General features: G+C 41.3%; 1 protein-coding gene across 9 annotated transcripts in view; it reads left to right on the plus strand.

Annotated features, from left to right (window-relative positions):
- Positions 1-15,890, plus strand: part of Lilli (AF4/FMR2 family member lilliputian) — a 158,965-nt gene that overhangs the window by 126,670 nt on the left and 16,405 nt on the right. For all 9 annotated transcript variants that reach the window (XM_072007497.1, XM_072007499.1, XM_072007498.1 and 6 more), the window contains one exon: positions 10,194-10,227. In XM_072007497.1, the coding sequence (XP_071863598.1) occupies positions 10,194-10,227 (34 nt within the window). The remainder of the gene's footprint in view (positions 1-10,193; positions 10,228-15,890) is intronic.

The following is a 15,890-nucleotide window of genomic DNA, read 5'->3' on the forward strand; positions in this document are numbered from 1 at the left end:
AAAGGGGAACGAAACGAAGTAGAGAATAGGAAGGAAATGCAAAACGGCTCGATTAAAACTCTTCAGGCTCGTTTAATCTTTCCCCCTTCGCTTAGCTTATGATTCTTCCTCATGGTCGTTCGGTTTGCCTTTCAGCCAATCGGTCAATTCTATGGTGAGACGCGAATATATGCGCGAAAGTTACGATGGAATTTCAATGGCGAGTTACGGATCATTGGTACTCGTTTCCCATGACGAAGGCTCCAGAACTTGGAAATAACTTCATTCAGACCTCAAGTTCACATTCTCTTTTATTGGAATATATCGGGTTCATTGAAAAGTTTATAGCGAAATTGAAAAAGAATTTACAATTTAGTTTTGCAGAATTAGTATTTCATCGAATTGGACGAGTTTCGACAAATTTTTTATCTCGTCCGATCAATTCCTTCCCGCAGCTTTTACAATCTTCTAGAGTCTTTTGATATCTTGCCATTAAACAAATTTTATAACAATTGCGATAGATTCCAGCGGAACTAAGAGAATTTGGTATCATATTTTGCTCAACAAGATAACCGGATATTTAAATGTAACGTTCAGTAATTAATTAAAAAAAACCTTTCTCGTCCTTGTTATCAAATCGATGATCTACGGGCGCTTAATTCGAACACGGGTCACGGATCGGCTTTTGACGCCAATCTCGTATCGCGATATCAAAGGAGCGGACACGCGACGGGTTCGCGTGTGCCCGTTGAAACGCGGCACGAGGATAGAACACAGGAGAGAAAAAGGTAGAAAGCGGAGACGCCACGGAAGCGTACGACCTTCGGCGTGGTATCGATTAAGCGCGGGTTAAGCTCAATGCCAAACCAAAAGCAATTCGGCGATCCGGCCGCAGCTTGGTGTGCCATCAATCCGTGTGCGAACACTCGCGTCGACGTGCTTCTTTAATTTATTCGACTTGGAGCCACGGCTCTCGAACCAAGGGACTCCGTGCAAACTTCCACAAACTCTTTGTACAGAACTTTTCACTCCGTCGAGGCTCTTCTTCCCCGTCTTTTCTCAGATTTCGAACGAACGAAATCCCGCTCTCTGATTTACACGACGTGTCTTAATTTACGTAAGTGCAGTCCTTCGAATGTCTGTTCGTCCGAAATTTAATTAAATCCGACGAGATCGGTAGATTTGCAACTACATTTCCAAGAACAATTTACACTACATTCTGAATGGTTACGTTAACCCCATTGTATGGATTATAATCTAATATCGCTGGCTGTATTACCCCTTCGATTGGATTTGCTCGGATGATTAGCAATTGCTGGTCAATCGAGCGCGCACGTGGTCGAAATCAATATATTATTAGGTCAACGATCCATTCAGTTCCAAGCAAATAAATAAACGAACTCGAAGGTGGACGCGAACGTTAAGATCGTTCGAATTGGTTCCGTAGGTGTGTATGTATATGATTGAGGGAGGGGGGGATGCATTATTTTTTTACCTGGCTGCCCCGTGGAACGCACGGCTTGATGGAACGGCGCATTCGATAATACATCATTCGGTTGACCCAGTTCGGTGATATCGAGTCTCGAAGTGGCGGAGCGTGGTGGTCACCGAGACCCGTTGGTTAGTGGTTGGCGCGGTAAACGGGGGTAAAATAGTGGCCGAACAGCCGGCAAACGGAGGCATTGACGTGTGTCGAATACGAGTTTATTAACCGAACGGGACGCCGAGTCAACTTTCGTGGAGTCCTTTGGCATGACTCGACTTTTCTCCTAGTATCCTGTAATGGATATATGTAAGTATGCGTGATCCTGGTGATAGTACGGCGCGTGGTCACGGTTGTATCTAGGTGCACGTGTTCGTGTAAATTTGTATTTTTATGAAGACAATCGCAGAAATGAAATCTGAATAGAGATTCGTTTTATGATCTGAATATCACGAGTATATCCATGTTGCATATTTTATAATAGAAGTCCAGAACCTGTCGAAAAAACAAGCTGTTCCATATCTGTGCCAGTGAAGCATTTCTTTTTTTATCAGATTCCATACATTTCATTTTCGTATCGAACTTTTACCGTTATACGAAGACACGAGAAAATTAGAGGAAAAATGTACTCCTACCTAATTAGTTAGTGGGTAGATGCTGTAATAAAACAATGGTGCGCAAATACTTTCTGTAGCCAACGTATGTCCCATTAAAATCACTAATACATTAGCATAAATCCCATCTTTTATTTCTTTTTTTTTTTTTTTTACATTACGTGCTTGATATTTTCTAATTTTGGAACCGACGTAATAATTGTCTTGAGACATTTGAACAAGAATGTACATACGTCAGTTATTAAACTCGGTAAGTTGCACGTTAGCGAGCTATTTTTCCAGCGTATTGTAATTAACATTAAATTAATTTTAGAATTCTAGAGAAAAGATACACCGGAACGAATCCTAGAGGAAGTCTTATTAAACGGCGTGATTTCTTTCACGATATCAGAGGGTTTCGCGGTTGCAAGCGCCAGTTAAATGTTTGCTCTTCATTCGCGATGCGCAGCCAGGGACTCGTCTCGGAACTCCCTTCGGTTGAGAAACTGGAAAGTTAGCCGCAAGTGCGAGCGGTTCTCCTTCGCGGCAAGTTCCTCTCGGAGTTCGAGCAACTTCCGGTTTTGACTGAAAGGAGCTTCCGTCCTTCGAGATCCTCCGACGCCCGGGGGTCGACCTCCTTAATAAATACGTCGATGCGTGCTTTCGAAGGAAGTCGCGTTTACATACTGTGACTGACATTTTGTAGAAGCTTACGGAACGATGAATCTAACGATCCTGTCGTTTTTCGTTGCTCATTGTCCAACAATTTGTTTCGTTATGCGGGACTTTTGGACGTAACCGTATCGCAATAATGCTCCATTATTCACGGTTCTCTTTTAAACTGCATTTTTCCCCGAATTTTAACCTGCGGTCTAACTGTTACGATTTTTCGTTCTACTAGAAATTCTAATGGACGTACGTTCTATTTGCGCGTACTGTTTTCGTCGTTTTTTCCATTTTAATGACAACCTTGTTGAACGAGTTTGCCATAGATAAAGAGGTTATCGGGTCTACTAATTATGTAAACGTCGTAGTAAATAGAGGAACATAGCGACACACAGTCGTAGATGGTTTCGAATAGACTTCGATCCGATACTTTGTCGTAGCGTTCATTTAAGACAATTTCGCATTAGGGCAATCCTACAGAGACCCTAAACTGGGTCGAGGTTGTCTCTGGCACCTGTCGGTTTCGTTTCTCCTGCGATTTTCTTCTTTTCTCCAGGGAGAATTCCAAAACCTTATGTGTCCTTTCCTCCCCTTCTTTTTTCCCTTCTCTCGTAAATTTTCGATAACATCGCTATTTATTCGATATCGTGCCGTCACAGCATGTTTATTTAAAGTTTCTTTCTACGTTTGCTTTCGAAGTGTTCTCGAGGGATCGATCGAGGCTCGCCTTCGATTTTTCGATTCCCTTTGTCTTCCCAACATCCTTCGACGGATGCAAATTAACCGTCATAACCGAGCGAAGCCCGGCTGTCATCGATCGGTTGTGCAACCGAACGATTGCCTCACGCTGACTTTTCAACGAGGCGGTGTTTGCAGGTAACGTGGCAAGCGAGCCAGAACATTGTTGCGTTTCAGGGAATCTGGGTCGCCTTAACGATCAATCTCATCGTTTCCCTATTCGGCGTCTTTTGTTCTATCGGACACATCACGTTCATGCCCACAAGAATTTCTATTCGCGGCCGACTCGTTCGTCTACGTTCGTTAAAACACACCGTTTTACTTCGATAATCTCGTTATCGTCCGAACCAAAGACACGTAGCTGCCGGAAGTGTCATCACCGATTCATTCTTCCCAACGAAACCTTTTCAATTCCTTGCGTTCCAAATCGGAGGTTCATTGACGCCAGTAACAACTCTATCTTCATTGTCGTCGAAATAGATGTCTGCAAAATGATCGAATAGCTTACGATGGGTGTATTACCCTATTTAGTTAAAAATATCATGTCTACCAGTTTGCAAGCGAAGAAAACTGAAGTTTCATATATCCTGCGTGCTATCTTCGTTTCTCGTCATTTGATTTAAGACGTTAAATCGCTTTCCCCTAATAGCCTGTATGACGTAATTTAATTAAAACACAAAAAGCATGGTAGTTTCGAATACTTTAACGTATCCTGAAAGATGAGAAAATATTAGATAGAAGATTTTGTAGCAAGGGGTGCAAGCGTAGTCGAAAGTAGCGATGGTTGTTTGAATCTTAGTTCTGGCGCGATTCGAAGTTTACGATAGTATGAAATGCCGAATCATTTCAAACATAATTCGATATTTATACTTCTTGGAAGTTTAAGTACGCGTTGAATCTCGAGTCTTTGGAGTTTCGATAAGACTTGAGAATCTTGCAAGTCTTGAATGCCATTAAACTTTCGAAACTTAGGCCAATCAAGACTTTCCAGACTCGCTGCAACTTTAAAAACTCAAAATTTTAGATTTATCAAATCTTTCGAAGCTTTTGCGTACAGTCATCCTTTCGAATCATGTTCAAAGATAATGCTCGGTAGTGATAGGTGGCCATTGGTATAATCATTCATTGGTATAATATTTTTTTGCAATAGAATATCTGTCAACGCGCGAAATAACATCAACTAGTTTATAGCAGAAGCTATTATTTTCCAGAAGCATTTGCACAAATAGGAAGAAGACGAATTATGTTTGTGCAATCTCGTGTGTAATCTCACTTTTCCAAATTATACCCACTTTATGTTAATGTTTCGTGGGAATCTAGATTGACTTATAAGACGGCCATTAATTGGCCTTCTTAGCATATAACAAATTAATTTTGCTGTGAAATTCGATGAAATTTGACTAACAATAATCTGACAGAATTACACAAAGACTTGTACGAGCGATCGCGCATGTTTGACGCGACTCAAAGCGTTCGAGAGCACATCGCTAATTGTAAGTCGCTTCGATCACGCTGTTCCCCGATCCCGACGCTTAATCAATTGAACGAAAGTCAAAGGATTAGAGCAGCGGAGAATTATATCCGTCCGCGGTGCAGAACAATCGTCCATTGTTGCACAAGCGTTTGCAAATACAATCGGACTCTCATTAGAAGCTACGAGGGAATATAATCGCCGCAGTTAGCCGGTGCCGTGGATTCTTCTTCGGCGACGCGATATTCGAATCACGACAGAAACTCATTATAAAACTCTACGATATATTTCTCTCCGTGTAAAGTCATCCTTTTATATATTCTACAAGGACGTACACCGTCCGAATAATACATATACTGTAGCAAGATCGAACGAATACGAAGGCACTCGTTACACATTCTTCGCGAGCGACTAAATCACGATGGATCGAGAAACGGATCCTTGGAGCAATTCGATTCGAATCACGAAACGAACGATACGTTGGAGACAGCGTATGTTGCGTTGTCGTGTTGAGAATCGACTTTTTGCTGGAAAAAATGACCCGCCTCGTCTATCCAGAACCCACGACGGTGCACAGAGAAACCTAATTTCTCGAGTAAGCGGTCTCTGGCCTCGGCTAATACGATCGACCGTGATCGTCTCATTGAATTTTGATCGAGATAGATCGGAGGAGCAGCGGACGAAACAACGAGGTAGAAAGCGTTCTCTGACAAACGAGAGAGAAAGAGAGAGAGAGAGAGAGAGAGAATCGTAGGGTAAGGTGGTCCAACCAGATCCTTTTGCTGAAACAGGTGCACCAGCCTGCCATACGTCGAGGCGTGTGCCGGCTAACTGAACACCTTAATAACACACGCTCCGATCCTTTACGGATGGTGCGCACGCACACATTTCCATAAACACAGACCGTGCGCTATATCCTGATCGATAGTTGCTTTTATGGCAATCTGATGGAACGTCGAACTCACGGTGCTTGGTAAAAGTACATAAAATGAAAAAATGATTTCGTTACGATGTACGAGATTAGAAGCCGAGAAAGCTGCCGATCGTTCTCCATTCAAAGTTTCAATCGATTTCGTATAAACATATTCGTTTAACATTTCGTTTAAACATACTGGGCATTAGCGACTTGTTCAGAAGCCGCATAGATCATCTCAATGGATTAAAAAGTACAGAGAATTGATGATTATGATAGTGAATTGTTTGTCTCTGGAGAATCGAACATCGTCTATTTGTGTAATGAAATTGAGAAATTAAGAAGAAATGTGATTGATCGCTTTGACTGAACCAATAGAGGCAAGTAGAATCGTCCTCGATCATTCGAACTTTCGATCGATTTCTTATCGTAGGATCGTTTTAATGCTTCGAGTATTAACGAAAACTACGTAAGAAAATAGAAACGCGGTAAGAAACGGGACGAGTGTGCTCGGAGGAGACACGTGAAACGAGGGTAGTGGACGAAAACGACTGGTAGTTAAGAAAGAACGCGAAAGATCGCGAGCAAAGAGGGGCGTTCGAAAGGGAGAGGGATGAGTTGAACAAAAGGCGTCGGTACGCAGGTGAAGCGACCGTCTGCTCAGCAAGCTGCGGGGCTGAGAAGTCCTGGGCTGGCGCGTGTACGACTACCAGCAGGCAGAAAAGCAAGCAGCAGTTAATTCAACTGGCAGCGATGGGCCAGGCCCTAGCGGGCCCCGAGCCGAGCCTCAGTCAACCGATGCGCGTCACTGCGAGTGTACGCGGTCGACCAAACGCTTCCGCTACCACGATATTCGTAGTGCAACATCCCCTCGAGTTATACCGACTCGCGTCACACACTTTTGTGCGAAAACACGGTCGGATATAAGTCTAAAACAAACGATAATAAATAAATCTCGGCAAAGATAGATTTCATTTTGAATATCACTTTATCGTTAGAAATAAAAATACAACAGAGAAAAGATAAAAAAAAAAAGAAGGAAATAAGATTCAACGTGTAGTATCAACGCGAAGCTGTATTATTAAGATCGATGTCGAATAGCGATGTACGGATCGAATGATCGTTTATAGACGCGACGACCTTGGAATAGTGCGGTAGAGTCGAAAGTGACGTGATTTGCATACGCGCCAATCAATGAACGCGGTCGGTTCGATTTCACGCAGCGCTGCCGTCATTTCCGATCGGGCGGCGGACAAAAGCAGGGGGAAAAGCGATCGAAGAGAAGATTGATCGCGAGCTGTGGAAAAGCGGTGCGTGAAACGCGTGTGCACGCACGATCGCGAGCAATATGAACCATCATCAACGTTATCAACGTTAGCAACCCGAACGATAAGTCATGCTCGTTGGATTCCAGTTCCAGCTACTTCAAGACGCTGTCAACTATCTTCTGTTATCAGGTGTGAATCGTCGAATCGCATCGTTGACTTGCGTTTTCGAGCACTTTATCGTGCCATGAGAAACGCTTGCCTTTTCAACGCGTATGATACGAAGGAAATAATTGATGTAATTCACGTGATACGCTATGACGTCAATTTCTGCATTCTTCTATGCATAGTTTTCTAACAGAAACATTTTTTGAATATATTATATCTCTATTACGACTATACTATCGTCGCAGTCAGTATCGGTTTAGAAGAATTTTTTTTAGCACAGTTCGTATTTCAAATATTCAAGAATCCGAATCCAAAGAGTTTGCCAAGTAACAAAATAGTTGCATGAAATTTGACAATGGCCGTGACTTTCAAAAACGCTCGATCAAGTCACGATACGTTACTATTATACAGAGCTATGGCGATCGTAAAGAATAAGATCATCGCAATTCGATCACTCCCTAATCGTATAATTAAAATACATTTTATCAAAAGTAAGCAAGTCTTTGAGCACTTTTGATTAATAGCGTATATCATCGAAGGTAAAGTAGAAATTGCATCGTCGATAAACGTTAAATTAAAGTTTGTATAACGACTAAAGATAGGAAGATCGTCGAGTAGGTAATTGATGCATAACACGTACAAGAAGAACGACTTTTCATCGCACGTGACGCTATCGCTGGAATTATGCAACATCCTCGCGATACTTGGACGTTAATTATTCGCGAGCGAGTATCGAGCACGATATGCGCGTGTCATTGATTAATCGTGGCGATCCGTTCGAATAGTTCACGGGGGGTTCGCGACCACGGCGAACAGTGATAATTAGCCGGTGGAACATTGCCAGGGAATTTCCTAGCTTTTGTTCGAAACGAGAGAGAGTTATGACGATCGGCGGTGTTGTAAGGCTCGCGCGAGCGCGTCCCTCGTTCGACCAGTGATCGTGTGATAAATCATACCTCTAATTGGACATCGCGATGCGTCTAACTTGGTAATCGTATATTAATCGCGTTACATATGGAATTCATTAACGCAACATACATGCGCGCGTCTATGAAATGTCATACGGTCGAAGGATGTGGTCCGTCAAGAATATTTCTACGTGCGGATAAGGCGACGTTTATTTGCCTCGTTAATCTGCCAGCCGAATTTTCTTTTAACTAGAATCTTCTATAATTAGAAATAAATTATTGGGTTGTAGCGTATGGAATGGCAGATCGAACATTTCAGAGTCTTTGTCTGGATTCTATCAGTACTGGTGCATTTATAAATTGCTTCCGCAACAATTTAACTGAAATTATTTTTTTCTTCGTATCTCACGTATGCTCGTACGTATTTTAGGTCTATTTTTGCAGACGATGTAATGTAGTCTTTGAATATCCATTACGATTTAACGAATATTTTATGCCATGGCGCAGTGGTATTAATTTAGGTAGGAATAGTACAATGTATATTGCGTACGAGTTATGTAAATGAAGTGTTCTTCTTTATACGTATATTATGTTCGTCACCGTAAATGTCAATCGTGCATAAAATTACACACCAATCACTATGAAATACTTCTTTTGATACGATTACTCGAATGAAAAGCACTAATTTTTATTTATCTGAAACGAAGAAAATAGCCATTTTATATGTTGCAACTTAATAAGAGTTAAAAGAAACAAATCGGTTAGATTACGTTTAGTATTTGTGTAAATATAACGAAACTTATTCTTAACAAAAATTATTACGTCTAATAGTTAGATAATCCAAATGCAAGTAATGAAATGAATAATTAAACGGGTTAAAATCTCACTTTCTCGATTACATCTTGAAATAAAATTTTATTCGATCGAAGTGGAAAGCAGCTTGTTACGATCGAATTTGGTGGCAATTCTGTTGTTAAGACGCGCAACCCTCTCTGTCGAGGTCGAGCGTCCCCTTTTCCTGGTGGCACCCTCCCTCTCTTTGACCCAGTCCCAGCAGCCTGTCCTCTGCTCGTAGCCCCTTTCCCATGCTGTACTTGCTTGCCTTCGTGCGTGCATACGTGAGTGCGTGCGTGCGTGCGTGCATGCCGCTTTCCATTGTTTACGCAATGCCTCCTCGACCGGGTTTGCGTTTGCCTCTCTATTTCTCTCTTCGCTCGTCACAGCTCCTTTCTTCTTTTCTTTCTCCATTGGCTCGTTGCGTTTCTAAGAGGGGAAAGAGAGCTCTAGCTGGTCGTGCAACGGCATCAAGAAAGGTTACGTCGAACGAATTGATCCTCGCTCGGGGATCTCTCGAAAAATTTCACGTTCCCTCGCGCGCACCATTGCTTTCACAGTTCCACAATTGATATCCGCTAGTTCGAGTCAGATGAAAGAAGCCGTCTATCACGAGCGTCGTCGAGGACGATCGTCGTATGAAAATAATTTCCCCCCCGGCAGATGTGAAAATCGCCGAGGTATACTTAGAAACGATCGTTGCAGTTATAATTCAACGATTCGAGCGCGATTATGCATGCTGTTTGCGCGCGTTTGCGTAATAAGTAATTGATTTAAGATGCATCGCTGGCAAAGAGCAAGGTAGCACCGGATTCCAGTAAACTTGTGCACCTATACTGTATACATGCATACTTATTTTCGATTCAACGTCAGAAAATTCGCGTCAGAATCGCGCTTATCGGAAATCAAGGACAAGGTAAACGATTGACCGATCGCGTAAGCGACCGCATTTTTTTTCTATTTTCCCGCATCCGTTATCGACAAATGGAGCCGTTATCGCATCCTTGACAGATGTACTGTGAACGTATTTCCACATTACGATATCATTATGTTAGACAAAACGATAGGATCGGGTCTGGTTGCCTCCGTCTCGTTGCTAGTCCTTGGTCGTCGATAATCAGACGTTAATTAACTTAGCCGATGCTAATTACCATCCCTTTTTCTTTCTGTTTCAGAGCGTGAAAGACAAGCCGCCAGCAGACTATCGGCGTAAGTATTCAACTGATTTCTCGAACGTTTATACTTGAATACTTGATCGATCATCCGTTCGGCAGTCAGAATGTCGTGGCATTAAAATCACCGCGTTGCATTTTATTATTCTCTATGGAATCTATCGATTCCTGCCAGCTAATCATCTACGAGAAAATCACGAATGCCGCCGGTAGAACGTTGATGGATGGTGGAGATTTTTCGCGAATCTCGTTCCACTCGAGGACGTGTTTAACGAGACCAGGAACGAACGAATCCACTCGACGCGCTACGCCGCTATATCGCGCAGCATAGATGGCGCCAGATATTAGAGACGCGCACTCCGGAACCGGTTTAACGAGAATTAATCCGTCAAAGACGAGATTAATTATGCGCGCGCCCGTACTGTGCCATCTTATCGGCGCGTTTCAATTAAATCCATCCTTCGATCGCGTCGTTTTTCCATTCAAACATTTATACCTTCTAGTTGCTTTTTGATTAGCATCCAACGTCAGTTTCCGCTATTTTCGTACGGTTCCCGGGGGACCTCGCGTGCAAAGGCAAACACGGCCGGACTATTTACGTCGAAGTAAACGATAACAGTGTTGCAACGCGAAACTCTGGGAAAAAGAAGAACATAGACGCGTCGTAATCGTGTACGTTGGAGTTAACTGGGCGACGAAGATGCTCGAAAGTTTCCCACGTGTCGACAGGAAGCTGTGTCGCCGTTTTCTCGTCCCACCTGGAAACTTCCGCTCCGCAGTCTCGCGTATCTTTCACCATCAACACGATTTTCGACCGGGAATTTCCATAAGCGTTTCTCTAGTATAGTTTACAGTGCACCATCGATGTTTAACGAAGATTGCATAGCTAACGCCGTCTAATGCATTTTCTTCGTGCAATCGCCTGTTTTTTCCTTTCGGTTATCTCCTTCGTGAACCATGTTATTTCAAATGATACGCACGATCAGCTATTTATGGTATATTCCATCGTAAACAGTAAATATTGTCAGCAAACTCGTGACAGGGACCGTAGAAGATAGAGTCGGTTCTTAACCACAATCCGAGATGAAATAGCCGACTACGTAATATTTACTGGCAGTATGCAGTCGCGGTAATCTCGTGAATGATTAATCAGAATTGTATATTGCTGTATATGCTTATTGTATTTGCATACCAAAGTGCACCATATTTTGTAGCTTCCTACGTCGACGCCTGACTGAGACTTTAACTTTCAATGTTTTCGATATCTTTTTCGCGATCCTTCGTCTTATAGGGAAGAATAGAATTTTTGAAAATACACTTCATAACGTAGCCGAAGCTAGGAACACGTTTTGTAGAAGATTACTTTGGCAAATGTGAATTAGAATCGGAGGAAAACGCGCGATGACACCCACACGCGTTTATGCTCCATGCAGATGTTTTCATAGTGTGCACACAACATTATTGAATAACGAGCAATGCATATGTAGCAACAAAATAGTACTCGCATAGTACATAGTTATGCAATAGTACACACATATTGCATAAGTATACATATATAGAATAACGAATAGAAGGTTAGATTTGTCAAAGTTTTGCATACATCTATAAAATTCGCAATTTTTCGCAAAATATAACTTTCGATGAAATACAATGATACGATAATTTGATGTTACTGAACACCGATAAAAAGTACGCGATAAACATAATGTGCTATATACATTATATGTAGTTTATACAAATATAATTCGATATAATGTTGAATACACGCGTGAAACGCTGAAAACTCTCGCTGCATTAGGCGTCGGCGTACTCGAGGCAATATCGCGGAAGATTAGTAGGACGGTATCTTTATAGATCAGTCGGGACAATTTCCTGAAATCGGCACATTCATCCTCCTATCGAGGCAGAAAGAAAATTAACGAGCCTCGGAACGGTAGGCAGGACACGTTCCCACTTTCATCCCTCTTTCTCCGCTCCGTCACAGTTCGTCGTGAGTTTTCGACCACCGTAACTGCCCTTAATAACACTACCAGGCTTCCTCGATGGAGAACTGGGTCGTATCGTTGTCGGTAGACGTGACTTTCTCGCCACAATCGAAACTCCATGATGCATAAACAAAATTCGATTCGCTATTTACGCGATTCTCTATTTTTCGCGAACTCGTCAACTCGCTCTAATATAATTTAATATAATTATAAATCAAAGCGTATCTAAAGCCTTTTAGATACGTGTAACATATGCCACGCGTGCAATTCGATGCTCTGCGGTAGTATATCTATATATTTATATTTCTAGATATGTGGAGAGATTTACATACGCCGCATCTTTTTAACGGTTAAACTTTGCGCCATGCAAAGTTCATCATTTGAAACGAACGCGATAACGTTAAAACGTATGTAAATGTGATGCCAACGTCGTTAAAATAATAGATTCGCTTTTTCCTTAATCGACGAAGGAACTAATTTTCCCCTTGGTGGAAATCGTCGAAGAACTTGGTGTAACGAAAGAAGTTATTAACCGCAATCGTTTCAAGCAATGGTACAATTAATTTCATCGTAATGTTTTCTATCGTCGTTAATCCTTGATTCATTAAACGATTTGATGTTCGCACGAAAATAGTTGAAAAATTAAACTCGATATTTTCTTCACCACTCGGTATATAATACAGAGTAAAAAGTATAGAAACACAAATAATGTTCTTTTTTCGTTCTGCACGTTTCAACGTCTTCGCGATACGTTCACGTATCGACTCTTGAATTACGAATGGATGATTGTAGCTTTTGTAATACGCAAAACTAGTTGAAAACCTACGAACCTCCGTTTTTTTTTTTTTCTTTTGTTATTTTAAATGTGTTCCGTTTTAGTGTCTCGTGATTTAAATATCAGACGGAATATAAATTCGCGGTAGAAAACTAAACTTCGTTAGTGAATTTTGCGACGATCGGTGCGCTAAATTTCGTCAAAGAGTGTCAGAATCGTAAAGAGTAATGAAGATTGGCGGGTTGAATTCGATGAAGCGTTTCGCAAAGGTTCGATGGCAATCAGGAAGAGGTGAATCGTCGAACGGCGTTGGCTCGTTCGAATTAACACGCCGCTTCGACGCCTCGTTTTAAGAGGGCTCCGATCGGTTGTGTGCACGCGATATAGTAGTCGGACGTGTATCATCGGCCCTAATTGTTTCCTAGGCCATAATCGCCATCGTGTCTCTACGACGAGTCTCTAAGACCGAATTATTATATAAACAGGTTCTTTTTTTACTTTGTTTCGTTACCAATTATTTAGCGAGTGTACGGTAAATTTTAGACGTTGGATTGCAAGCATACATATTCAATACATATAACGATATATTTAACCGTTTTTGAATATAAATATTAATAATAAGGTCGAATGTAATTTATGGTCCTACATTTGATAGCTACACTGGTGGTAATGTATTAAAAATTCGCTAGAAATAGAAAGTTACCACCAACGCGAACCGATCTCCGAACTATCGACGATTCGCTGACATTTTCAATCGTACCACGCTTTTAAAGATTTCACGCGTGCAACGTGTATTCTTGCCACGTGCAATTAAACCTCCACGTGACACTGTGCATTATAAATCTTGACGTGTATTTTCAATCTCGTTTCTCGACGTGTTTATTGAATTCAATCACAAAGTTCTGAAACCACGATAAAAGTTGTTTTTATGGGATAACTTTACAGAGCCAAACAACATTGCGTAACATTTATTCAATCACTTTGCGAGTTCCTGATTAGCGAAGTTTGTCTCTGTCCAAATAGTCGCGAAGCTCGACGAGAACTTTTTCTGTTACGGATCTTACGATAAAATTTTGTTACGTAGATAGAAATTCGGTAACGTCTTAGATTTCCGTTACGCGGTAAGACGAAACAAAGAACGAGACGATATTTGTAGTAGAACGACGATATGCAATAAGGTTCGTGCATTATCAGCCAACCGGCCCACGGCCTTGTCCAATTCCGATAACGTTGGGCTCCTGACTCTGTGCAGAACGATAAGGGATTTCGTTGCCTGCCTCGAATCGTGATAAAACGACAATTTTTTATTTCCCATCTTTGCCTTTTCCTCCGTTGATCTCTCTTAATTTTCTAGCCAGACGGTTATCGCGTTTGCGTGCAGATGATTTATTGGTTTAGCCACTCGCATACTTAGTAGACTTTGCCTTGATAAACATGTTTCGCATACTTACGGCTCTAGAAAATGATAATCTGCGGCTTTCCGCTCGATCTTTCGAGGAATCGCAGCTGATGTCATAGAACTTGAATACTTATCGATATCATCGTTTTATTTTTTAAACTCGATCACTACCGCGATTCGAGTGGGTATACGTTGTAAGATTACTTGTTAACACTTTCAGCGATATGGTCGTACAAATAGAGGTACATAATTATTTGCTGTTGATATTTCCGTTTTCTCAAAACGGTGAATTTTAAAAGTATTCGCTACTTTTAGGAATTAAATGACATTTTGCAATATAGAAAGCGTCGAACTCCATTCGTCGGAGTTTACGTTCTACCTATAAATGCTATATCATATCGTAATAATTACGCTTATACGTATATCGTCGTAGAAAGAAAATTAAAACTGAAATTTTCCAACTTACTGGCGGTAAATTTAAAATGTAAATTCTAAACTTAGCACATTGTATTTTACCACTGTCTTTAACACGTAATCTTAACAATTCTCAAATTTTATTTCCGTCCATAGTTTGACAAATGTTACACTACAGTCAACGTTATATTATATTCTACGCTACGTCATCTAATCGAGAAATTATTACCTCGCTAAACAAACTTCATTTTTCATACACCTACATTTTCAATACTTACCGCTGAAAATGTTAATAAATTACCAAACTCGGGGAAGAAGATCTACTACGTTCAATCATGACGACTCGATCGGAGCCGGTTAATTAGAAGTATCGTTTACAGAAACGGCTAATGGGATTCATGGAAACTCTGTCGTTCGACGGAAATGACGCCGCGTAATTCCTTAAATTCAATTTTCATGCCGAGGAAACGCGAGCAAAGGCGTTGAGGGGGGATAGACGATCATTACCCTGGGGATAAGCTTCTTCTCGTAAAATTAATCGAAATTATCAAATTAACTTCTGACCTTTCGGGCCGGGATCTTGGCTCGATTAAAGTATACTCGTGTCGCGCAAGTTTCCAAAGAATCTCCGTTGCTCGTCGATCTTGGTTACCAGGCAAAATAATAAACTCCGTGATACTTACTTAACCATGGGATAAAGCTCTAGACACTGTCTATTAACTGTCTTTGTTACCTCTCGTAAGAACGACTTTTAGCAAAACTAATACTCGTGTCGTCTCGTATTTGTCCCTCGCGAAGATTTGTTCCGAGGCTAGAGTCAATTAATCTTTTTACTTTAACCGACGCCTTTCGATATTAGTTCCAATTGTAGTTCTTCTCTACGAACGTCACTCGTACCTCCATCGAAAAGAAAACTTATTGATCGTAAGTAGCCAGATACTGTTAGATCTTGTAGTAACTTGAATTTAATCCAAGCGTAAATACTTACTTACCTATCGATATAGTATAATACGAGTATACGTAGTCTACAGCTGCGAACAATAGTTACCGTAGTGTAAGAAGCAACAGGGAATTAATACAGTGAAATTTAAGTCAGTAGAAGCTTTAAATATCGATTCATAAATGAC

The sequence above is a fragment of the Bombus fervidus genome, chromosome 7 (assembly GCF_041682495.2).
Source record: "Bombus fervidus isolate BK054 chromosome 7, iyBomFerv1, whole genome shotgun sequence".
Lineage (NCBI taxonomy): Eukaryota > Metazoa > Arthropoda > Insecta > Hymenoptera > Apidae > Bombus > Bombus fervidus.